Source organism: Mustela putorius, unplaced genomic scaffold (genome assembly GCF_011764305.1).
Source record: "Mustela putorius furo isolate JIRA1106 unplaced genomic scaffold, ASM1176430v1.1 tig00000275_pilon_pilon_pilon, whole genome shotgun sequence".
Lineage (NCBI taxonomy): Eukaryota > Metazoa > Chordata > Mammalia > Carnivora > Mustelidae > Mustela > Mustela putorius.
In genome coordinates, this window is record NW_025421341.1 from 29,709,286 (window position 1) to 29,736,223 (window position 26,938).

The window sequence follows — 26,938 nt, forward strand, 5'->3', positions numbered from 1 at the left end:
TAGGGACCAATTGAGACACATTTTAGGTAAAAAAAATAAAAAGAGAGAACTTCTGTACATTTTTCCTTTTACTGAAGCTATAACCAGCGTATGTAAGAGCAGCATTTGTCTTGTTTCTTTATTGTGTGGACATTTTTGAGAAAAATGAAATGCACTGTGTTCATTCTCTTTATCTTTCCTGGCGCAGTACAAAGGGAAAACGATGGGAATGTCTGTGGCCTGCGTTCGGTCCTGGCTTATTAATGAACTAGCTTCACTTGAGGTGTGAAAGACTGAATCTAACCAGACCTTTGTTGTATTATTATTTCTTCACAAGAAAGATGGATTGGGTACTCTCTTCCTTTCCCATTGTCCTGTGGTAAGGGACTGAGAAGGAGGGGTGTAGCTAGGAAGAGGTGGAGGCACTGGGAACTGTCAGGAATGTTGGGCGTGTGACATGTAGAACTCAGGGCTCACGGACAAAAGAGCGGTCCAGGAATATAAACTCACACCCCTAATGAGGGCCGATCTCACCCGATCCATACATGGATTAGGACGTGGTATCTTACTCAGTTGTGCCGTTATATGATCCTTCTTTGGCCCAGTGGAGGCAGGCATAATGGGCGTGTTTTTAACATATGCAAATGGCTTAACAATGTTCATGGCTTGCCTGCGGCCTTGCGGAGGTGCTGGAGGCCAGGACAGAGATGTATAGCTAATTCTGTGTGACCACTTCACTTTTTTTTTTTTTTTTTAAGTAATTGGGTGTGTTTTCCCCTAGGAAAAGTTTCTATGTAATGAAAAAGTACCATCTGCCAGATTGTCTAAAAGCAGTCCCATTGCAGAACACTTTCTTTGGATTGTGATTCTGACTTGCTAGCCTGTATTGGAGACACTCATTTCAGCGAGGGAAGTTTGATATTCGAGACTGTGTCTAGATGTCAAATTGTGCACATAAAGAAACATAAGTGTATGAGTTCTTAAATCTGTGAAACAACATGTGACTATCCCAGCCAGGGAGAAAAACAAATGAGAGGGCCAGAGTTCTGTTTAGGTACCCATTGTAAAGGAGCCAGCTTCTCTTGAGGTCCCAAAGTATTAACCATAGCCTGCTGTTACTGGAATAATAAAATAGCAATAAAGATACATGAAATTTAATCATATTTGGGAACTTGACAGTAACGATTATGCGTGTATTTATAATTTTTCTTCTGCCCCCCCCCACAATCACCATTTATTGAAAGCATTATTCAGATGCTAATGAGTAGATTGAACAATAAAAGTATAAACAAAACACTAATGAATTAATTCCACCCACCCATGTTCCCCCCCGCCCCCTCCCTCGGCCTCTCATACTTGGAGACTGCTTTTGGACTACCAAATCCTAGCAGTTTCAGAAATACTACCTTGCACGCTCATGCTGCTCTGCTCATCATTCCTTCTGTCACTCAGCAAATCTGCATTTGAGCCTCTCATATGTGTCAGATACTGTTAAGCATTGTAGACTACAGAAAGGAATAACTCCTTTTCCATACTATCAAACCAAAAATATTATTCTTTTTGCTGAACAGTAGATTTAAGTGACTCACTTCACTTCAACTAACCAATATATTAGATTCACAAAAGACAGTAGCTTTTGAAATATTTTTTCAGAGAGCGTGACGGAGAGAGAGAGCCAGTAGGGAGAAAGCCAGGGGAGGGACAGAGAGAATCTTTTTTTTTTTTTTTTTAAGATTTTATTTATTTATTTGTCAGAGAGAGTGAGCACAGGTAGACAGAGGGGCAGGCAGAGGCAGAGGGAGAAGCAGGCTCCCTGCTGAGCAGGGAGCCCGATGTGGGACTCGATCCCAAGACGCTGGGATCATGACCCGAGCTGAAGACAGCCGCTTAACCAACTGAGCCACCCGGGCGTCCCCAGAGAGAGAATCCTAAACAAACTCCATGGCCAGCACGGAGCCTGTCCAGGGCTTAGACTCAGCACCCTGAGATCATGCCTGAGCCAGAGTCAAGAGCCGGACACTTAACCAAATGAGCCACCCACATGCCCCTAGTAACTTTCAAAATGAACTGATCACCTTACTTACCTATCTATGAAATATTCAGCAACCAACATTTCCTAAATTACATAGGAATTTTATGGTTTACTATAACAATGATTTGTATACTCAAGTTATCTATACAATTTTTAATCTCAGAAGTAATTGACATGCTTATTCAGTATTTCGTAAAGTCAAATAATTGCAGAAAATTGTTAATTTTAGGCCTGATTCAGAAACGTTTTGTGTCTACAAAAATGTATTCATTTGGAAAAGAGTTATCAAATAGTGCTTTAAAATTACAGTGGATCTCACATTCTTACTAATCAGACAACTGAGGATATGAGGAAGTTCCTAATCCTACATATTTATACTAAAATATAAAACCAAACAGTGTCTTATTTTTTTTTTTTTGAGCTAAAGGCCCAGACTTTGTTACACAGACTCAGCTGTTGATATTTTCAGTGAGTCGGATTTTATTTTCTTTTTATCTCAGCCTTTCTAATTCTAATTCTAATTCTAAGCATTATAATTGCACATCAAAAGCATATATATAACATTTTACGTGACTGTACTGTAATATTCCATCTTCATCTGTGAGCTGAACACCAGTGATGAGTTCGGTGTCTTCAAAGAGCCACATCATTGAACATATTAAGCACATGACTTCAGTTTAAATCTTGGGGCAGGATGTGTTATTGTGATCCTGTGCTTAATTTATTTAAATTACTTTTAAAGTCAGTGACGAAGAATGAGACAACGTCACATCATTTTTCAAATGTAACTGTGATATGCTGGCCCTGAGTGTGACCTTAGAGGTCATCATATCTGATACCTGCTTTCACCCAGTGAGGAAACAGACTCAGAGAAGCCCATCATCATCTATACACATGTCTGTGAACTTGGCCTCAGTTACTGTCAACACTTTCCTGCCCTGGGGATGCACATATGAAGTAGGCAGGTGTGAGATCAGGGAGTCAGGGAGTCAGGAGCTCCCTACAAGGTGCTAGATTGGACCCACATTTCTAGGGCTCCCATGAGCCACCCTAGAGCCGAACCCCTGCATGAGACCCCAGACTTGACTGCAGACAGGCTTTCAGCTTTCCCTTGCCACCAAGGGCAGAGTCCACATAGCCTTCCAGGGAAGGGGGAGCAGCTCTCATGTTTGTGTGCTAACACCTATTAAGGTGTGTGCTGTCATTGCTGTGGTTCTGCTTTTGTTTTGACATTGGAAGGGGCAGCACTCCATTCCTTTTCTGGAAGTTCTACCTGAATTCCAGATGTCCCAAAGTAGATGGTGCTGAGGACCTGAGAGAGGTGGTGGTGGGTACCTGAGCTCATCTATTACCATCTTTTGCGATTTGGGCAGTATTTGTCAATCTAGTTATAAAAAGCAATATATATTCACTGTGGAAAATACAAATAAGAAAAGAAGACAAAAGTAATCCATAACCCCACCACCCAGAGAAAAACCACATAACATTTGAGTTGTATCCTTTCAGCTACCCATAATACGGGTGCCGGGAAGAAAGCACTGCAAATGATTTGGTGAGATTCTTTCCAAGTAGAAAGGAATTAAGTGCCTGTCCATGGTGCTGGGAAGGTTCCCATACCTACACTGTGCTACAAAGGAAGCGTTTGTAATTATCTTCTTACCGATTGTGAAGTGGTGGCACAGAGAAGTCAAATGATTTGCTCAGGGTCACATTCTAAGTGGTGAACACCAGACAAGGAGGCCAGACTTCTCTGTTCCTAGTTGGGATACTTTGGTATCATCCAACAGAGCCTGTTCAGAAGAAGCCTTTCTAGGCTGCCACTGAGTATTCAGTTACTGTGGCGACTGCGCCATAGAGTCAGGACAGAAACTGAGCCAGAGTTTTGTTTGCGTTCTGGGAGCGGATTGGCTGTTGTGATCTTCCTGAATTCAGAATCCCAGGAACTGAGATGGGTGTGGCCGCTCTGGAAGAGTCAGGCTATGTTTAGAAAGACTATTACTTCTAGAGTAACAAGGACGTTTCTTTTACTGTGGTCCTTGCCTGTCCATAAATGGTTGGCTAAGTTCTTTTGTTTGTTTGGCTCTGGTTTGTTTGTTTTTTTTAACAGAACTTGATAGCATCAAAAGTAGCAAGATAAATCATTTGTGTAGGGAAAGAACACCCTTTAACACAAGAAGCCTGCATCTCTGGTACCTTATAGAACACACACACACCAAACGAAAAAAAAAATTATTACTGTACACAATCATAAATCATATGCCTGGATGTCATTCATTTCTACCAAAATTTATAGTGTATGAGCATAAAAGCATTTCTAATATGGGCACATTAGTGACATTTTAATTAAGGATATTTGTATCGTTCATTTAAATAGGGTTCTGTTTTTGTTCAGTAGCTTTCCTTTTAGAAGAGAAATGATTCAGAACAAAACCAGAATAAATATGCTCACATTCAGTGTGGCTTAAGACATCAGAATTTTACATCAGGCTGTTACACATTTCTCCCACTCCTGGTGAATGGGAATTTTTCCCAAGAGAATTTCTGCTGCCCTTTGTTCTGCTTCTCAAAATCCTCTCGCTCAGAGTTGTGCGCAGTCTTCCACCCATTTTGTTGTTTTGTTGCTAGTAAGAAAAATCAAGAGTCATGTGTCAGCTTCCACTTATTATAGCATCACAAATAGCTTTCACAGTGGTCTAGTTTCATCACATGGCAGTCCTCCAAGGGTCCAGAACTATTTATAAATTCTGTTGCACTTAGTTACAGAGAGCCAGATGTGAAAGTCATGCATAATATGTATTTATATATCTTCATGAATCTCAATTAGGGCCCAGAAATCTTCTTATGTCACATCTGTGTTATTTAAATCTATTTTTTGTTATAACACAGTACTGAAATTGTGCAGTGTTATGAAGATTACTATAAATATTAAGCTGATTAAAATTACATTGTAATTATCTGCTTTGGAAAAATTGCAAATGGCCTAATCGTGGCATGATAAGGGACAGATTAAATAAATCATCATGTAGAATATTACTTAGCCATTAAAAAGACAGAGAAGCAGGCTCATGGTATATCAAACGACAAGCAAGGATACAAGTGGTATTCTCAGTGAAAACCCATTCATTTTTGATAGACCCAGTAAATGTGCTGTAAAAAAAGATTGGGGTAATGTTTAACAAAATATCCATTATCCTTATTTCTCAAGAATAAGATTATGGTGACTTCTATTTTGTTGTTTTGGCTTAATTCCATTTTCTAAAATTTCTACAAAATCATGTGGAAGCTTTAGAAGGAAAAACACATTATTAAAGTAAATCTATGCATTGCTAAAAAGACTCAGTATTAGCCATGCTCTTCTCTGATGTTCTCCGAGCTGCATTCCATTGAAGGCATCGGTTGCTGCAGAGAAATGCACAGACCCCTGTACATCATGCATTCATGCCTCCAGCCTCTGCAGACTACTGATGGGTAGTCAGAGCGATGGGGGAGACTGGGCAGAGCCCAGGGTCTGAACTAGGATCTCTCCAGCTTCTGTCTCCCCTTTTCCTTTCTGCTTATCCCTTCCTTTTCCTTCTCCTCTCCACCCTGAACCTTCTGGGCTAAAGTTATCCACACCCTGCCGACAAGAAGGCCAACTGCTCCTGCCATCAGTAGCTAGCTCTCCCCGCTTACTGCAGTGGTTTCCTGTTAAGGTTCTAAATCTTCTAGTATGAGGCTGTGTTAGCACACAGTTTTCGAACCATGGCACCTGGCGGTTCCATTCTACCTGGCAGTATATGAAGTAGAAAGCTTCGTACATGTTATGCAGAGTGGTCCTTTCCTATCTGTTCTTGTGGTAGTTGGAATGCAGGGCTTGGGTCACCAGTGAAAGGAGAAGTCTGGCGCACTTTCCCTGAAAGAGGATTTTTCTATTTCAAAATACAGTTTTGAGTTACCAGAAAACAGTATGGGTTGACTCGTGAATCACTGCATTTAGAATTCTTTACATAATCAACCTAAACCACCCAGAGCCCAGTAGTTTTTAATTTTCAACTCAGTGAGACTAAAAGGAAACAGTTTGCTTTTGGCTACAGTGATGCTGAAAGAAAATAAAATGTAGCTAGTCCTTCGACATTAAGGGAGATAAAGTGTTTAATAAGTGTCTTCTAGAAGAAGTGACATCTGTATAGAACACCTGCTGTCTTCATTATAACTTTAAATAAGCTGTGTCTCTGGGGTTTCACAGGACCCTTCTTTTGGCACACACTGCTGTGACAAAGATAAGTTTTAAAACCCCAAGTAATTTGCTGTTGTGTAGAGGATGCTTTTTGGTGAGACATTTGGGGGTGCAGAGGGGAGTAAGCCCCTGGCTTAGATAACTCAGGCCCAGGAAGGTCCATTTTGAGCATAATTTTGGCAGATGACAGTTGTCAAGTTATGACATTTCCTAGCCCTTGGTAACCCTAGTGATTCACTAATTATCATGTTAATGTTTTCTATAGCATAGAAACATGTAGGCCATTCTTCTTGATATGGGGGCATAGCTGTTCAGTGGAATTCTGGATTTCTTCATACGCTTTGAGAAAGGGACTTGAGCTGTGCCTCTGCTGATGGCGTGTTTCTGTTATGTTTTGGTCTTTAATGGTCCTGCTTATAGGGACAGGGTGGGTGGACGTTAAGGAACTTCAGGGAGAGCCTTTCTCAGGGTGCCTTTTAAAAATCCCCTGCCATTTTGGCAGGTTGCTATCGAACCAAGAATGATTTCCATAAGCAATGGTTGTAAAAAACTATGTGACCCCAGAAAAATAGTATTTAACCAGCAGTGTGGTTCATCTTATTAGCCCGAGGAGAAAATAACTCCCTACCAAATTCTACTCTATTATAGATAAGATTGTTTGAAGCCAAAATCAAAAACATCTGTTTCTTTTTTTAGCTGCATGAAACTAACATTTTGTTCCCCAAAGCATCAGCAGTTTGTACAGATGCCGTGTACCCTGCATCTCTTAGACCTTGACACCATACAAGAAGGGCATCTTCAGAGTTCATGACCAATTAGAACATCCCTTCCTGTCAATTAACTGGCAGAATAATGAGATCAAATGAATGCTGTCCTTAAAAACACCTAGACTTATATTTTCTAAAAAGCATGCCTTGCTCTTTGCAGTTCCATGAACAGGGAAACAACTACTTAACATTAAGATAACTTAAAAATTGCACCTACAGCAACTAGAAGACAGAGGCATCGTCATTTACTTGGGACCCAGAATTCATGGATCATCCTCCTGAGGAGTGACGTCATCACATCCGCCGTCACTTAAGTGTCACAAAGGTCGGCAGGCAGAACACTTAGGTAGCGAGCATCCTTTCTCATAGTAAAGCGTGTAGAATATCCAAGTTTGGGATTATCTGGGTTTTTGACCCTAAATTTCAGTTAGTGGGTTCCAGCCCATGGCCCACCTAAGGATTATGGTTTTTCCCCTGAAAGTGATGAGTTGTAAAGGCTTTGAACCAAGAGAGGAGCAGAGAAAGTGGGTGGCAACCCCAAGATGAGAGGGTGGCCCGTTGGAAAAACTAAGTTGTGTGGGACTACAAGCTGTTTTTCAGGTGGAGCCCCAAGTGGCCAACTGGGTGGGAATTCAGTTGTGAAAGATCCTGTACACAGTGTTTAAGGCTTTTGTAGGGGACTCTGGGGACAGTGGAAGCCAGGGGGAGTCTTCAGTGAGGAAGCAGCAAGAGCAAATACAGATTTGAAGGTCAGTGTTCTGTCCCGCATGTGTGGGGATAGGAGTTCTAGAGGAAGAGATGGAATTTCAGTGAGTCCTAGCATGCCAGAAACCATTGTAAGTGGCCTGCGTGTGTGTATGTACATGTGTGTGCAGGTGCATGTGTTAATCCAACAACAGCGAAGTGAATATTACTATTTACCCATTTCAGAGGAGACAAAACCAAAGGGAGGCCGACCGAGGTCGCACAACCAGGAAGCGGTAGAGCCACGACGTGAGCCCAGACAGTCTTGGTTGCAGACTCTGTGGACCCAGGCATTGTTATTTACCCTCTCATACTGTGTTGGTGGGGTTATCCTCACCGTATTTTAATTAATAAGAATTAGTAATACATAAATAACAATTTAGTTAATAGTAACAGTACTAGTATTCCACAAAATGCTGCCAGTACTTCACTAGCTTAGTGAATTCTTTGTAATCATAACCATCCCTATTGGAATGAAATTATAGACATTTTAGAAGCAGAGTTGTGTAAAATATTCATCAAAAAGTTTCAGATTACGTTTTCCAAGGAGAGGTCACTGTATGTCTTCTTGGCCCACTTGAAGCTCTCTGTATGGGAACGTGTGTGGCAGATTTCATGGTTGAGTCTTTTCAGGGCCTGCTGTTGGATCCGTGTGACAGCCCAGGGGATATGAAATCCCAGAATGTTCTCTGACCCACAAGTCACAGTCCACTAACTATAGATGGAATCTTCCAACTCAGCGGAAAGACAGGAAAGGCAGTATTAAGAATAGAAGAGAGTAGACTTTTCTGAAAGATACAGCTCACCAACAGCAAGGAGAACTGAATATATTCCTAACTGCAATGACCTCACTTGGTTTCTGAAAACAGAATAACCATTGTTGTCCCATGTGTTTCTGTAAGCGAATGGTGACCATGGGTGCATCCAAGGACTGTAATTCATGAAAGACCAAACATGCTGTTGACTAGTATTTAAGTAACTAGTGGAGGTGGTTTAGAGATTTTGGTGGCGCTCAGCTGCTCACCCCTTCAGATCACCTGGAGACCTTTTTAAAAATTATGAACCAGGACACATAGCTGGTGGGGTTAGAGTGAGGGAGTGTAAGGAGATGGCAGTGTGGGCCCAGGCACTGTGGTTGCTTTGTAAGCTCCCCCCCGTCTTCAGGTGGAGTGATCCTTGAAGACCAAGGTGAGAGGTTCCCACTGATCTCTAGCAGAAGACAATGGACACCTTTTTTTATTTTTTAATTGGAGGTACAGATAATACCACCCATTTCAATAGTACCTAGATTTCTAAATTCTGCATATATAGTTTGTAGAATGTATGAAAATTCCATACTGTGCCAAATAGGAGCAAGGTAGCTCCCTTCCTCTCCCAAAATGAAGACGAAGACCCCATTTCCTGTCTTCAGAGAACTTGGTCCAGTGGGAGAAAGAGGAAGTGTGTAAGGAGGGAAGAAAGTAATACGGCATCAGCAAGACTAGCTCTTATTTCTGTGAGACCGTCGCTAGGAAAGAGAAGGGAGAGGGCACCTGGGTGGCTCAGTGGGTTAAAGCCTCTGCCTTCGGCTCAGGTCATGATCTCAGGGTCCTGGGATCGAGGCCCGCATCAGGCTCTCTGCTCAGTAGGGAACCTGCTTCCCCCTCTCTCTCTATCTGCCTCTCTGTCTACTTGTGATTTCTGTCTGTCAAATCAATAAATAAAATCTTTAAGAAAAAAAAAAAGAGAAGGGAGAAGGCTGGTTGGCAATGTTGAAGGCTATGAAGGGTGGAAGAAAGGGAGGAAAGAAAGGGACGAAAGGTGGTGCCTGGTTTCTCAACGTGTCTCCATGACAAAAAGAACCCCCCCAAAACAAAAACATTAAGCCCATCTTACATCACATGCCAATTCTTATTGGAAATCGTGCAATTAAGAAATTATAAAATAACATGTCTGGTTTTTGTTTATTTTGTTCTCTAAACTTAAATTTTACTGATGAGGAGTGGAATTTTAATGATGATTGCTCATAGTGCGTCCATGTATTATTATTTTGCCTTTTAACATGTTTCTTCTTAGAGGAATGAAATTGTCAGGCTTTTTCATGGTTAGGGAATTTGCAATTCACGAGATCGCCAATTAGAGACAATTCTAACCTGATGGCTCAGCTGTACCATTTAAAGAGAGCTCGGCTGGCACTTCCAGGAAATCTGCAGAACTGTTCATCTGTGGGGCCTGTGGCAGTGATTTGGCCTTACAAGAATCACACAGAGTTCTTGTTAACATAGTGGTTCCTGGGATTCTAAATCTGTAAGGGTATTAGGAATGGCCTGGTCCTAACTACCTTGGCAACGTGCACCCTGGGGGAAAAGGTTGTTATTGGCTAGAACCTTGTGGCTTATCCATCCTAGAGCCTCGTGGCTTATCCATCCTGGAGCTTGTTCTGGAATCCACATCATTACACTCCCCACTTGGAGCTGTTTCTACCATATCATGTAAGTTCATTTAAAAAAAAAAAACCTATTATAGCTTTTTAAAAATTTTATTTATTTATTTATTTTTTGGACAGACAGAGATAACAGGTAGGCAGAGAGGCAGGCAGAGAGAGAGAGAGGGAAGCAGGCTCCCTGCTGAGCAGAGAGCCCCATGTGGGGCTCGATCCCAGGAACCTGAGATCATGACCTGAGCGGAAGAAGCCAGAGGCTTAATCCACTAAGCCACCCAGGCGCCCCTGCAAGTTCATTTTTAAGCATAATATGCAGTCAGAAAATGAATGGAGTTCTTTGACAAGCAACAGTGCGCATTTTGAGCATTACTAAAGCTTCTCCACTACCTTAGAGGCTTGTCAGTACGATCCTTTGGTGCCCATTTTGCCTTGCAAGCAATTAGTGATAGCAAATGGAGTAGAGGTGGGAAGATATATCCCTCAGATAAGTTTTAACAGGTTCCAGTGATCAGTGTGGATCTGCTGGCTTTTTCATACATCTTTAGGAACTGCAGTGGATTTTCTGTTCCTTTGTATTTAATAAATATCCTTGTGAAATGATCCAGAACATCCTCCATCTAGATTTTCTTTTTACGTATTTATTATTTTGATGCCATAAATTTTTGGTGGGATTGGTTTTAAGGTATTGCAAGACTTTTAAGACAAGATTAGGGATCAAACTTACCATATTTATTAGTTGTCTGGTTTTATGTTTATAAAACAGAAATCAGTTGTAGTATCGACATCTTGCTAGATTCAGAAATAGAGGATCTTTGAACTGGGAGACACCTTAGCAGATTCACTCTTCAGTGATTTCTGGAACACTCCCTGTAGTGCTGGTGAGACGGGCCATCTATATACGCTGTCAGATATAGGAGTCTCTGGAAGGACCTTGTCAAATAAAATAAAGAATAATTCACTCTTGTGGACTGGTGCCAAGTTGGTACTTAAGGGGATTAAAGTTGAAATGACTTGATTAACTGACCCTAGCTTCACATTTTATGGTATTTTATGGTAGTTATCAGGTAAAGTTTAGCCAACCAGACAGAACGAGCTTTTGCTTATCAAGAATTTGATTACTATTTTCTTAAGATTGTATTTATTTTTCAAAGAGAAAGAGAGGGAAAAGCACATTTCCCGCTGAGCAGGGAGCCTGATGTTGTGGGGCTCGATCCCAGGACCCTGGGTTCATGACCTGAGCCGAAGGCATACACTTAACGACTGAGCCACCCAGTAGTCCCTGACTACTATTTTTTTATGAGTAAAGGGAGAAAGGAAAAGAAGTAAGCAGAAGGGGCTTAGAATCTGTCAACCTCACAGTCTTTGACGAAGCCTTTTGCAGCCTTGCTTTCCCGCCTCGACAGGGGCTGGGGCTGGGCTTTGCAGTCACTCAGGCCCCACCCAGTGGGAATCCCAGCTGTCTCCTCTCCACGGACGAGCAGGGTCATTAAGGGATTTATGGGGATTTTGGTGGCGAGGGAATTAAGCCATGCTCCAGGCACTGTGGTGGTGGCCCCCTGAGACGGGACGAAGGGCACGTGGCAGCGAAGGCTGTCGCTCTAATGCCTCTTCCTGCCACTTCACTTTCCTTTCTCCTCTCCACTTATCTTAGATCACCTGCCGAAACCTTTTCTTTTGGCATCCGTTTCGATTTCGGAGATTTCTCCCAAAAGGTAATAATGGTAATGAACGCTTAAGCCACTAACATTTAGCCAGCCTCTTAGGGACCATGCAGAGCAAGTTTATTACATGCATTTTTTATTTTCCCTGTTCACTATTCGCAAGAACTTCCAAGTTAGGCACAGTTGAGGCTCAGAAATTAAATGTAATAGAGTCAAGGTATGAACGAGACCTATCTGACTTCAGAGCTCTTCATCCCCTGCAGGTCACACGAGGGATCTCCTTCTAGGAGTATTCACTTCTGTCTCTGCCACCATCCCAGATGGCGATGGTTATGAAAACAATAAGAGCTAGTACAGGCTTCACCTGGGGGCTGCTCGAAGCCCCGTGCGTGTATGGCCTCATTGGAGGCTCACCACAACTCTGGACAAGCTTAGTCACTAGCCCCATTTTTCAGGTGAGAAAACCAAGGCACAGAGAGGCTAAGTAACTTGTCCGCTTACCCAGGATCACACAGGGTTAAAAGTGCTTTTCCAACTCCAGTTCTTCGTCCCCCAGCTGTCTTTCCCCTCTTGTTTGACCAGTTCTTAAAACTTATTTTACAGTAGGTCTGACGACTCACAGAAGAGACAGGAGCTCCCTCCTGCCCACTTTAACCATGCTGGCTACACTTTCCAGCTTCCAGTAATGTGCACACTCTCTCCTGATCCTCGAGCAGTCCTTCCAAAGGAGTGGTGTATTGGCTACTTCATCCAGAGGCTACACAGAGACTAATGCCCAAGCAAGGAAGAACAAACAGCAAATTCATTAACTAGGAATCTATTTACAGTCAATTCCCAAGGCTCATTGTGCAGCCGGTGCCTCCACATCATTTAGAGCTGCTAATAAATGAAAGTCTTTGCATCTTTCCAAGTGTCTTGATATTTACAAGCCTCGTATTTTACCATAGGAAGCAGCCTCAACAAGCATATTCATGTGTTGACAGTTCTAATTAATACAAGTAATTAGTCCTGACAGTGGAACCGTGAAAAGAAGACCCATTCATAAATTTGCTAATTATGTTACTCTGCTCAGAATTTAATCGTGGCCTGGTCTTTCATCATGTCTATATATGGGCAAAAGGCCATCTTACTAAATTCTTCTGACTTCTGCATTTACTTCTGGTAAAGGAATTTTGTTGAGATGAATTTATCATCAGAACTTAATTCTCCAGCTCGGGAAAGAGGTAAACAAGAGGATGGGAAAGCCAGGCAAGGAAGGAGGGAGAGGTCAAGTGCGTCCATAGGCTTTCTTACTACCTAAACCTTGTACCTTATTCTGTACTTGTTTTGATGCCTTTTCTGAAAACTCGGTTGGTTTTGATTAGGCTGTTGGGATGTTTCTGGGACAGAAAATTTGAAGATAATTACTTTGATCCACAGTTGAGCTCTCTTCTGTCTGCTGTAAATGACCTGCATTTTCAAGGAGGTTTGCTCTGGGGCAGGGTTTCTTTAGCACTATTGACCTTTTGGGGCTGGATAGTCCCTTGTTGGGATGGCAGGGGGCTGTCCTGTACATCCTAGAATATTGAGTAGCAAATGGTCCCCACCCACTGGATTGAGTGCACCTGCCCCCCTAGTTTTGACAGCCAAAAACACCTCCAGAGCTTGTCGATGGTCTCCTGGGGGGCACAGTCACCCCTAGTTGAGAATCACTGCAGTAGAGAAAAGCTATAGAAAAGGAATCAGGTAGAACTTGCATTTAGGACACTTGCTTAGAAACAGCTACTGTGAACTCAAGAAAGCACATTTAGAAGTATCTTAGTGGTATGAAATCCAGACTTGGAATGGTATTTCTTGAATTGCAGTACCTCCTTCTTACCTCTGCACTGTCAAGGTCCCTCTGGCCCTTCTCATTGGAAAGTAGAGTGGCGCTCGATAGTAGAGAAGCTGTATCTAAACATACCTTTGCTTCTTGTTGTGAAATATCCTGGGCTCTGAGCATTCATGGATTCCATGTTTCAAGTTTTAACCACTTTTAGGTGACCTTAATGTTTTGGCTTTCCAGCCACAGGTGTTCTTTGTCCCCCTTCCCAGTCCATTAATTCCTTCTCTTGCCTCCCGACTCTGTTTAGATTTCTGGTCCTTTGTTTCAGTTACCTCCTACAAATACTGCCCATGCCTTTGCTGCTCAGTGCTCCTTCCACCTATCTGGAAACAACCACAGGTTCGGATGAACCCAGCCACTAGGCTTCTCAGACCCTCCACTGGGCAGGCCTGTCTGACTGGAGAACGTGACCCAGCAGAGGAGACTGAGCCTATTAGAAATGCACACCAACATCCCAACTGGCCATGACTGCCCTAAGAAAATAGAATCCACCTGCAGGTAAAGACTTCAGTCTCCTATCAAAACTACAAACTTAGGGCACCTGGGTGACTCAGTCTGTCAAATTCTTGGTTTCTGCTCAGATTATGGTCCTGGGATCAAGCCCTGCATCAGGCTCCATGCTCTGCAGGGAACCTGCTTGAGATTCTTCCCCTCTTCCCACATGCACGTGCTCTCTTTCTCTCTCTCTGTCTCTCTCAAATAAATCTTAAAAAAAAATACTAAAAATTTACCTGTACCCATTTCTATACTTAACTCACCCTTTCTGACAGCTGAGTATGGAGGTCTCCTTATCACAGACGTCCTGACTTCTCAGGAAAAATCTTTTGTTACTGATTGATCATCCCTTTCTCCCTCTGTCTTCAGCCTGTCACTCTCTACTGGATCTTTCCTGTCAACACTGAAACACATTCTAGCCTCTGTCAGGCCTCCTCCCAAAAGGAAGAGCGGCAGTAGCACAGCCGCCTTCCACTCACTTGCCTCTTTCTTCCCATTGATGCCTCCAGTCACTTGCTTCCCATCTTCACTTCTTCAACTCTGAATTTTGCCACTGCTTCTTCGATCAGGTTATGGCCACCATTACTCTAATCACCCAGCTCTAGCCAAATTCTCCAGTGACCTCGGTGTTGCCAAGCCTGAGGTCATTTTTCTTCTCCACATTTTCTTAAAACCCTACCTTTTGCCTCCCTTTCCGCCTGATGCCCACTCCACTGGCTTTCTGGCTGCTGCTCTGGAGTCTTTCCTTGGCGTCCATGGCAGGTTCATCTCCCTTGACTTGACTATTGAATACCAGTTTTTCTCGTGACTTCATTCTAGATGTTCTTTTTTTTTTTTTTTTTAAAGATTATTTATTTCTTTATTTATTTGAGAGAGAGAGGGAGAGAGTGCACAGCGGGAGAGGCAGAGGGAGAGAGAACCCCAAACAGACCCAAAACTAAGCATGGAGCCCGATGTGGGGCTCAATCCCAGGACCCCGAAAGTCACAACCAAGAGCTGGGCGCTTGACCGACTGTGCCACCCAGGCACCCCTAGCTGTTCTTTTCTTCTCCCAGGCTTCAGTTTCTGTTTGCATGCCAGCAACGTCCACATTTATCTCCTCAGCCCAGATCTCTTTTTGAGCTTCTGAAATTACATGAACACACTCAAGGACCTCTCAAATACAGCAGGTACGAAACCAAATTCACAATACCTTTCTACCTCCCTGACTTATTCCTCATCAAGCATTGTCAGGAACCAAGTCCTCTTGGTACTAATTCAAAACATGGCTCACGTTCTTCCAGTTCTTTCCACATGCACTAGTCTGAGCCAGTGCTGTTTGTGCCCAGAAGGTTAAGTGAAGGTAGAGAGGTAAAAGGGAAGGATCATGTAGGGTGTTTAGGCCAGTGTAAACACTTTAGTTTTTCTCTGAGATGGGACCATGTGAGGGTTTTGAGCAGCAGAGTAACATAATAGAACTTTTTAAAGGATCATTTGGGGGGCGCCTGGGTGGCTCAGTGGTTAAAGCCTCTGTCTTCAGCTCAGGTCATGATCCCAGGGTCCTGGGATCGAGTCCCACATCGGGCTCTCTTCTCAGTGGGGAGCCTGCTTCCTCCTCTCTCTCTCTCTCTGCCTCTCTGCCTACTTGTGATCTCTCTCTGTCAAATAAATAAAATCTTTAAAAAAAAAAAAAAGGATCATTTGGGCTGCTATGTTGACAATGGTCTATAGGATAGTATAGTGGGTTAAGTAGTGACTCCGAAAAGACATCAAAATGGGGCCGTATCTGAAGGAAGAGTCTTTGCAGGTGTAATTAAGGTAATGATCTCAATATGGTGAACCCTAAACCCAATGACAGATCAGTCCATTGCATCAGTCCTGGCAAGGTGGGGGGGGGGGTGGACCACAGCTCCCATCAGAAAGCCGCCTAGAGGAGATCCAAAGAGGTCAGCTTCTGGGTACATTTTAAAGATGGTGCAGAAGGATTTTTTGACAGAATAGTTGTGATGGTAAGGGAAGGAGGAGAGAGAGGGGACTGAGGTTTTGGCTGAGGGCAGTGGAAAGTTGGAATTTCCATTAACCTGAATGCAGAGAGAATAGATCTGTGGGGAAGAAACAAAGTTCAGTCTTGGACCTGAAGAGAATAAGAGGCCTATGAGATCTCCCTGTCGGGATGGTGAGGACGTGGTTTGTATGAGGCCAGATGATAGGTGTGGTCTGAAAATATGTTTGCAAGTTGTCAGCATGGCATAAATGGATTTAAATTCATGAAGCTGGATGGAATCTCCAAGGAAGTGAGTGTAAAGAGAGAAGATGATCGAGCACCAAGTGCCTGGGTCTCCAACATGAAGTTTGAAGAGAAAAGATGGTACCAGCAAAGGAGAGTGAGAGGAAGGGGCCAAAAACTTGGGGAGAAAATGGAGAAGAAAGGGTAGCTCCTTGGAGATAAGTCCAGGAGGAAGGAGTGTTCAGCTGTGCCAGATGGCCCTTGTAGTCATTGTGGAATGATGGCTGAGAAATGGGCCCTGAATTCAGCAAGGCCAATGTCAGCAATGGCCTTGACAAGAGATCCTTCAGGAAATGAACAGTGGCTGGTACTATAGATTCTGCTTTTGTCTCTCATCCCATCAGAGTTAGAACAGGAGTCCTGTGCTTTTTAAAAGCTTGAGTTTCTTAACCCCCACCCCTACCCCTGATAACTAATGAAAAGGAACCTGACAACATACCTAGGCTGCATTGCTACTACTGGATTCCCCAGCCTTAGCTGGTGTTTAATCAAGAAACCCCTCATGTTACTCCTCCTAGAGCTATAGTAAATTGTCCGTGTAAGAAGCAGCTTCATCACAAAGCAGTTTTTGCCTTTGACTTGGACCATCTGGTCTTGTGTTTTTCATTGTAAGGTTAATTTGTGAAATTGGTCTTTTCTCTGCCTGTGGACTATATACAGAGGGTTTTCCTGGGGGGCTTGTCAGTAACTCCAAAGCAGCACTATCCAAAGAACTTCCTGCAGTGATGGATGTGGTCTGTCTTTTCAGTGTCCTGTAGTGGTAGCCACTAGCTACATGTGCTGAGCTCTGGGAATGGGCAGTAGTTAGTTCCCCCTTATCTTTGAGGGGTATATTCCAAGGGCCCCCCCCATTGGGTATGTGGAACCTCAGATACTACTGAACCCTGCATATACGTTTTTTCCTATACATACATACCATTTCCTATACATACATACATACATATGATGAAGTTTAATTTAGAAATTCGGCTCAGTAAGAGATGAACAAGAGTAAAATAGAATGATTGTGACAATAGACTGTAATAAGAAGCTAAGTGAATGTGGTCTCTCTCTCTCTCTCTTAAAACACCTTGTATTCACACTTCCTGTGATGATATGATCTGAAAAGATGACTACAGGATGAGGTGAAGTGTGGGAAATGACATAGCCTGGGGTGCTCTTGACCTCATGATGATAAGGTGGTTCACAGGAGAAAGCAAAACCATGGGCAAGCAGGGACTACTGTAGTCAGTACAACAGAGAAACTGAATTTTTAGTTTCCTTCATTTGAATCCATTTAAGTCAATAGCCGGGTGTGGCTTGTGGCCATTGGACTAGTGTAGATCTAGAACACAGTTTCTCAAAGTATGTTCTGGGAACCTGTTAGAAATACACATTCTGGGATGCCACCCCAGGCCTGCTGAACCAGAAACAGGAGGGGGGTGAGACCTGGCAGTCTGTTTCAGCAAGCTCCACAGGTGAGCCTGATCCCCACTCAGCAGAATGCCCCATCCCCAGAGTTCCTGAATTAGCAGGACTGGGATGGGGATTTGAGAATTTGCTTTGCTAACAAGTTCCCAGATGACACTCTGAAGCTGTCTGGAAATCACCTTCAGAAGGTGGTATAGAAGATGGATCAGTTCTTTACAAGGCCCCCAGTTCCCCAGGTATGAATCCCATGAATGCCACATAACTAATATTTGAAGTCAGGACATCCCAAATGTACCCTCTGCACTCCCTGAAAATCTTTCTGTGTTCCCATGAGCTAGTAACAAAGACTTCCTGGATCATAGAAGGGCTCCTAAGTACTTGTTGAATTAATAAAGAGATCTATATCCTTAGCCTGGGTAAAGTGTCTAGAGTTAAGATCTCTTACCCTGCCTGCTGCTTTCTGTATGTGATCACTTTTTGGCATTCATGATAATCTGCTAGTATATTTCTGTTTTTGTGTTCCATAATTCTGCAACTTGTTTTAGGAGAAGCCATTGTCAGTGTAATTTTTTTACTCTGTATTTTGATAAATATAGTTGCTAGAATGCTAAGAAAGCACTTTTTGGTAAGCATCATATGCCCCCTACAAGAGGGCTCATTTGGAAATGTGTCATTCTTGCTGTCCCTTCAACAGGGTAGAAGTAGATAGGTCTTAATCATCATTCAGTGCTTCGGGCCCAGGAATGGTAACTGTCCTGCATGCAAAGGATTGTTCTGTCCAGTGAGGAGAAAACAGTAGCCTGTTCGTGGGTGACAGAAATCTCTCCTTGGTGATATCATCTATAAGGCTGTGACCCTCCTATGCTAGTCCTGTTTCCCCATGAGCATCTTGTAATCAGGTTTACTTGTTTCATAGGAGGATGAAGCACTCTCTCTTCTGCTCTTATATAATTTAGTTCTTCCAGTGGATATTTATTCATATGGAATGCTAAGTGCTGTGTGGCTTACAGAGATGCCCGAGACCTGGGCCTGCCTGCAGAGAACTTACAGTACTAGCAGTGAGCTAGAGAAATAGCTTCAGAATTATATAAATGATAGGAACAGAGAGGGAGAAGCAACCAGTGAGAGACATAGATTAGAAGATTCACTGCAAGAAACTGGCTTATGCAGTCATGGGCACTGAGCAGGGAAGCCTGAAACCTATAGGGCATGTGTACAGGGCGGGCCGGCAGAAGCCGCCATCCACATGTGGAATTTCTTCTTTTTCAAGGAAACCTCAGCTCTGGTTTTAGGGCCTTTCTGGATTAGGCTTACCCAGATTATCTAGAATAATCGCCTTCAAAGTCGACTGATAATGGACTTTAATCATATCTATTTAATACCTTCACAACACACCCCAGTTAGGGTTTGATTGAGTAACTGCGACTGCAGCTGAGCCCAAATGACTCATTTTAAAAAGCCCATCACACTTAGAGACCGAGGGTTTAAGGATCCTTTCTTGGAAGTGTGGCATTTGTTCCAGTCCTTAAAGAAGTGGAGATTCTAGGATGTAGGGATAAAGGAAGTAGGCATTCCAGAGAGTGCCACTACTAAATATTAATAGAAATGAATAGGGGTACCTGAGTGGCTCACATAAGCATGTGACTCTTGATTTTGGCTCAGGTCATAATCTTAGGGTCATGAGATCGAGCCCCATATCGGGCTCCACACCCAGCGTGGAGCCTGCTTGAGATTCTTGCTCTCTCTCCCCCTCTGCCCTTCCCCACCCCTGCACTCCCTCCCTTTCTCTCTCTCTCTCTCAAAAAAGAAAATTAAAATGAACAATAAAAGATACCAAGACAGGAATGTACTATTGGTGTTGGCACACTGGCTAGTAGATGCACTGCAGCCTTTCTCTGAACCTGATCTCTGTTTGCTCATCTAAAAAAGTGGGTCGAATGCTCATCATGACTGTCCCCAGGATGGGATGAGATGATATCGGAGGGTACATTTTTGAATCCGTAAACACTACGAATGCTAAGGCATTTTATAGAGATGGTGGTGGTGGCAGGATTTGCATGCGAAGTTTGGTTAAAAAAAAAAAAGACTGGGCAGGTAAAGGAGTCTGATTATTGTGGGCTTTGCCTAAAATTTGCATCTTTAATTTGGGGGGAAGAAAGGTATTCTCTAAAGCCCAAATGGACTGAAAGGAAATAGAACCCTCTGTGTATACGTAGCCATGCCCTGTTGTCTAAAAGACACGGTCGCCATTAGCTCTGGGCCTAGGACGACTCAACTTTTTTTTTTTTTTTCCTTACAGAGGCAGACCTCTGTTTTTGACACGATATTGGGGATGAAGGAGGGTCATTTATTATAAACTTATTGAATACTTTGCCTAAATAGGGGAAAAGAATTAAACCATTTCCAAAAACTTTGTTCCAAGTTTCTTAGGTAATGGCTGATGGAGCCAGCTGACGCAGTCACCAGAGAGAACTCCAGAAAGGGACGGTCCAGGGAGTGCAGTTTGACACGCTCCTTTTTTTTTTTTTCTCCTTTTTCCAGAGCTGTGCTCGACAAACCAAGCTAATTTTGCCAAGCGAGCCCCCCCGCCAATATTGTTCAAGCCATATGCATTTTGAAGGAAATTTAATCCATATGTTCCTGAGTCACTTACGCCTAAGTCATTAAAATGTTATTTTGTAAATGTGATTTCATGTTTGAAGTCGTAGTAAAGTATTTTTAGGAGATTTTTCCTTCTTTGGAACGCTGTTTTTCTTGGTTTGTTTTCTTGTTTTATTTAAACACACCGCACATCGTCGTAACACCCACCCTGTGGTTAGACACAAAGGGCGTCTTGAAGCCAGAAGGAGCATCTAGTCTAACACGGTTAGACTAGGAGTCCGTTTTCTCATCACACAAGTTGATCAGTGTTATCATTTACCCTTCAGTGTTTTCTGTTGTCTTCTGGGCTGCTTTCTACCTGGTCATAGCCCGCCCCAACCCTCTCCTGTGCTGCTCCCCGAATGGGTGCCCACGAAAGAGAAAAGGGAAAAGAAAAGAAAAAGGAAAAATAATAGAACCAGACTGCCTCCTAGGATCTGTTTCTCAGCTGTGCCACGTGAGCCTTTCTTCCCAAAACAGAGTTCATATCCCCTTTTACCTACTGGCACTGCCAGCTGGGAGGACTTAGGTGTTTCATAAAATGTCTGCAGAAGAGAAAAGTAAAATGGAATTTAGGAGCAGCCTATGGCTTTTCATTTTTAGGGCAGATAAATGGTGGTGCCTGCTTTGTACTGAAGCTGATTGAAAAATGGTTTCATGTCTTTTTCCTAAAATAAGTTTTCTTCCTTCCTTCCTTCCTTCCTTCCTTCCTTCCTTCCTTTCTTTCTTTTTAAAACTTCTGCTTCTTTGGAGTCCCATGGTATGGACCGAGATTTGTCTGTGCGTGAAGCATCCTGGTTTATGTGTGTCTGTCCGTCAGGAATATCTTAGCTTGCAGAGGGCACCAGAGAGGCCTTACTTTCAGGGTCTGGTAGGGACGTGTCCGTCCTGATCCCCAGCCCTTCACAGGCAGCAGGTGCAGCGTCTGACATTGTAAGAGACATTTACCACCCAGAGGTCCCCGGAGTTCAGGGGTTAAAACTTTGACTTCTTGGCAATCTGAGCTTGTGAAATACATTCCCATCTTGTTTGTTTGTTTGTTTTTAATTCAGTCCTCGAAACTGCCCCGAAGGCTGTGGTTTCTGGGTTTGGGTCAATTGTTTTTCCATAAGAAAATTGAGGTTCAGAGAAGTTACTTTCTTAGATCTTTCCCACTAGGAGGGCAGCTGTTGGTTTGTGCTTCTGACCTCACTCGACTGTAAGCTCGGTGAGAGGAGTGATGACCTGGCCGTCATGTGGGGATGTTGGAGGACCTTTGTGGGCTTTTATTCTTGGAAGTCTGACCTTATAGCATTTCACATGTACTAAAACATATGACTGTGTGACTGTTTTTAATCCAAAAGTGAATCTTCATCTTTCGTCAAGGCTCTAGGATCTGGTGACCTATTGAACGTGGTGGAAAGCTAGGGGAGAGAGCCCCCTTCCTTATGAAAGAAAGAAATACAAAGGGACTCAGGGAGGAGGGGAGAGGCTGGGATTATCTAAAGAGCCATCCTTTTCTTCCTTAGACCTTGATTCCACCCTAGAAAAGAGGATCCCCACTTCTGTTGATGGACAGTGGGAGTACTCGGTCCTCATCAACCTCTTTGGAGGCCTCCGGAGTACACTTGAACTAAACTCAAAAACCTGCAAAGCAGTTGATGGGCTGAGTTTCTGGGTCAAGGCAGAAATAGTGGAACTTGCCCTCCAACTCTGAAAATTCTTTGGGATTCCATCATTCAGCAAATACTCATTGGCCACCTGCACTAGCAACACCACAGTGACCAGGACAGACTCATCCAGGGCTCTGTCCCTCCACACTGGATCAAACTCTTGCTCCTCAGGGTACCTTTTTTGAAGTATATTTGACATGTCTTACTTTTTTATTGCTCATTTTTTTGGTTGGATTGTATGTACATGCCCAAGTGACCTTGTGTATTCCTGAGTCCTGTGTATAAGCTAAAGTTAGAATGGGGAAAGAAGCCTATAACATAAAAATGGGGCATATAAAATTTCAGTTTCTCCACTGCTAAATTAGTTTCTGTATTTCTTTTCAAATCTCTTGGTAGACCTGAACTACAGGAGAAGAAGATGGAGTACCCTTCTTGAGTGCGTACTGTGCCCTCTGATGCTGCCCTTTCTCATCCAATTCCTCCCTGGGCTCTCCGCAGAGACCCTTGTTCATTTTCAGTACTTCTTTTTTGCATGCATGTATGGTTCTTAAGTGACCTTTTCCTAAACTCATTGAGGGCATTTAATATGGACAGGAATCCCAAAGCATATTCTCACCAGAGAAAGAGCAAGGTTTGCCTGCCATCAATTTAAGGATATGATTACTCAAAATTTTGAAATGTTTTCTTGCAAATTGAAGATGTTGGTGACCAAGAAGTGGGTGCCTGAGGGGAGGCGTCTGGCCTCCTTGTCTAAGGAAGTTGGGAAGGTGGTATTTTCATATTCCCTTTTCTACTCTGCTTCCTCATATGCTTTGCTATTTAACCAAAAGTCTCCCCATTGGAAGATTTGTATTTATTTATTTAGAGTAAAGCTCCATGGCCTTGGGTGTCTTTCCCAAAGCAATTCTGAGATGTCACCTCTCCTACTGACTCTTTCCTCCCTGCCTAGTCTTCTTCAGCAAGAACTTTCCTAATATTTTATATTCGAGTTTTCTTGTTAGAAAAGATGATAAATTGGGACGCCTGGGTGGCTCAGTTGGTTGGACGACTGCCTTCGGCTCGGGTCATGATCCCTGAGTCCCGGGATCGAGTCCCGCATCGGGCTCCCAGCTCCATGGGGAGTCTGCTTCGCTCTCTGACCTTCTCCTCGCTCATGCTCTCTCTCACTGTCTCTCTCTCAAATAAATAAATAAAAAATCTTTTAAAAAAAAAAAAAAAAGAAAAGAAAAGATGATAAATTAGGCCATGAGGAAACAAGCCTGAAAGTTCTAGAGATTGTCATTCTTGAAAATGACAGGTCTTTTTGTGATTGTCATCATTATTGTCTTAAGGAGTGAAAACCAAATGAGAAGGATGTGGAGCTGCTGTTTCATTCATGGACACACTTGCCACTGATTGTATCCCCCTCCAGAATTTCTGTGAGTCTTAGAACAGCTCTAAGGTCAATAGATCCTTTGGTCCTCGATCATAATCCTGACCGTTGACCCTTCTAGCTGCTCCTCTGGAGAGTCCCCTTTTTGTTCAGGTATGAGATTGGCTGCTGGGCATGTGCTGGACTCGAGGGTTGGCAGGGTCTGTGGCGGGGCTTCCTCACAGCCTTGCCACATTCTGGCATCTGTACCCAGTATCCTAGGCCTCGACAAGTGACCAGAGTCAAAGATGCCTTTTCTGCGGCACAGGGAGTAACAGATCGAATGCATAGTTAGGATTCCGACCATCGTGAATGCCCAGCACTCAAAAGTTCTAAACATACTTTGCTGTCAAACACGGGTCTGAAGTTCGGGTTGAAATGAGCTGCGCTGTTGGCTCTCTCTTGAACCAGGTGGGAGGAGCAGTCGATTGAGGAACAGGGAGCCCTTTGATGGGAGGCTCACTGCCCACCAGCTGCATGTCTGAGTATTTGTGGCCTGACATCAAAGAGAAGCCACTGCTCTAACAGGGTCGGTTTATGTGTTATGTGAGCAAGCCTGGCAAGGCCTTATGGCCGGCTGGGCCATCAGAATGACCCCTGCTGCTGGAAACCTGATCGTAGCACATACTGCTTGAGCGCTCACTCGGAGGCATGTCTGCCGTTGGTAAGAACGAGGAGGGCGAGGTTCTATTTTCCGAATTATTGCAGGGACCTGAGGGACCTGGGAAAATTGTCTGAGGTTTTGTGAACTCCGTTTCAGGATCTGTAAGACAAGGGGGTGTCTAGGTGGCCTTGTTAGCTTTAGAAATTCTTTGTACGTCTCATATCAATTTTCATGCACTTTAGGTCCCATGGATGTGAACATATGCACTCATTTAAACATTATAGCCATATTCATCTCAGGCTTAAATGGTCTCGTCAAGAGAAGAAACTATACCTTATTCGTCATTAATCCAGAATGGTGCCTGACCCCCAGCTGGTGTTTTCAGTTCATGTTGGCCATATAAATTAAGGAAAGAGGGGAGAGGCAAGTTGCTAAAATTTCAGACTGCCTCAGAAGCTGTGGTGGAATTAGAAATTACAAGCTCTAAACCGAAATAAAGGAAGTTAGATGAAAATGAGAAAACTAGCTGTGTTCTCTCCCTGTTGTCACTGACTGGTAAGGTACACTCCCTTCTGTCCATCACTATGAGGGAGTCCTGTCACATGATATACCTTCAGTCCTTCCTCTGTACCTGACACCTGGCCGGCACACAACAGAATGTCAGGTGAGTTTTCTCACTAGCCAAAGATTATCAGACGAGGTGGCTCCTCATTCACTAGAACTGAAATTTGAGAGCATGTTTCCCCTTCCACCAAATTTTACTAGACTTAACACTTGACTCACAGGATCTTCTCAGCATCAGTCCCCCAAGGGGCAGGTCTGTGGGCCCTGTTCTGGAACTTGAACGTGCTTCAGCCGAATCAAGGCCTGACCTCACAGGGTTGTGTGATTGTTGCCTTTTTTGAGTCCCGAGAATCCAAGTAGTGACTTCCGTCCCATCTCTTGTTTGTTAATGAAGATGTTCCGAAGAGAAATCTGGCCATTTAATTCTTCCAGTTGGTTGAAAAATAAATAGGAGTTTACCCCAGACGTGCTTTGCATGTGTGACTCTTTAGTGACAGGTTCCCTCACAGAGGGCAGGGAGGTGGTGACCAGCCAGGGCCAAGCCTGTTGTCCTATAATTAGATCTCGCTCCTGTAAGGTCCCTGTCCTCACACGTAGCTGACCTGGTGCCCCCTTTGCCATTTGGAGGCCGTGTATCTCTTCTAGGCTGTGCTCCCGTGGCACAGATGAGGCCTGGGTCCACACAGGGACTGGCCGCAGTGCCTGCTGCCCTCAGCTCATTCAGTGCTGTGACCCCGTGAGCGTGTGGGGAGAATTGGGTCTCCCGATGACAGTAAGGAAATTGTGTTTTTAAAGCTGCCAGCATATTACTTCCCTTTAGTCAGCAGTTCCATTTCTAACATGGGAGCTTTCAGACCTGAGCTCTTGTGGGGTCTCCTAAGAATTAACATGGCGCCGGGAGGATAAGGGAGCATAAAGAGAAACTCTGACCGTGTCACATACCTGTGAAGTAGATGCCTTGAGGCCCTCACTCAGGAACAGTTTGCTTGCCTTCCCCAGAGTGGTCATCCCCTCGTGGAAGGGCCCTTCCTCCTGTAGTGAGCCAGTTCTCAATTTTCCTCACGCTTTCTCATATCCTCCTGGAGCTCTCAGAAGCCAGGGCAGTCCCACCCAGATAAACAGAAACTGCTGGAGAGTCTCTCTCTCTATTTCTCTTTCTCTTTATTAAAGATTTTACTTACTTATTTAAGAGAGAGAGAGAGAGAGAGAGCATGAGCAGGGGGAGGGGCAGAAGGAGAGGGAGAGGGACAAACAGAATCCCTGCTGAGTAGAGCCCAACATGGGGCTCCATCCCAGGACCCTGAGATCATGACATTGAGCTGAAAGCAGACACTTAACCAACCAAGCTCTTGATGAGAGGGGGTGGTTTGGTGCAGAACAGAAAGTCTGCTTGGATGCAAAGACACTGTCCAATGTTGTATAGTGCAGAAGGGCATGGAAATGGGTATATTTATTTCTACACAAACAGGGAACCCTTGAAAATCTGTTGGGCTTGGAATTTTCGATGATGATCTAAACAGTCTCCTCCTTAGGTATTGCCTTTTACTGGCACATTAAAAGTTATGATGCTTATAGAAACTACATATGATTTAGAGAATAGCTGAAAAGAGATCATACACATAAGCCAAGTTCCGCCATTGCTGACAGGAAGCGACAGCGAACAGGTCCCCCTGGGGGCTCTACTGAGTGCATCTGGCTGTAGGAATAAGCTGACTGAAGCCGGGGTGCTGTGTTCCATCTCTCGGTCTGAGCAAGGGAGAAAATACGAGAGCAGTCACACTAGTGGGCTCAGTTTAAAATAGTCAACCTTTCTGTCTCCACTGGCACGACCGACCTGACTGGTTACGAGTCTCGATATTTTGTTTGGAGACTAAATGCAGTGTGGATTGGAACAACGATGAAACCTCCCAAGTCTTTGGCAGGAGGGATGCTGTGAAGGTGTGACAGGAGTGTCCCTTCAGAGCCAGCCCAAACACAGCTTCCAAGCCGGGCCCCATGGGGGCAGCCTGTACCCGCCGCTCATCCTGGGTCTCAGACATTAAAAAAACCGCCCCCCCCCCCCCGCCGCCACCCGCCACCCTCCACCCAGAAACACCATTCAACAAGAGAAACAAGGACGCCAAGTCACTGACTTCCTGACTCCAGCCAGTGTGGCAAGTAGCAGCAGCAAGGGAGCACCATGTCCTCAGACAGCGACTATTAGGAATTACT

General features: G+C 43.8%; 1 protein-coding gene across 5 annotated transcripts in view; it reads left to right on the plus strand.

Annotated features, from left to right (window-relative positions):
* The window catches only part of RHBDD1 (rhomboid domain containing 1), a 124,604-nt gene that overhangs the window by 78,950 nt on the left and 18,716 nt on the right, over positions 1-26,938 (plus strand). Inside the window, exon 7 of one of the 5 annotated variants that reach the window (XM_004776592.3) lies at positions 20,398-23,213. The exons of 3 other annotated variants lie outside the window; for them this stretch is intronic. In XM_004776592.3, coding sequence (XP_004776649.1) covers positions 20,398-20,474 — 77 coding nt within the window. In that variant the 3' untranslated portion in view covers positions 20,475-23,213. Of the gene's footprint in view, positions 1-20,278; positions 20,377-20,397; positions 23,214-26,938 lie in introns of those variants that run through there. One more of the 5 variants, XM_004776593.3, reaches the window with a different exon arrangement.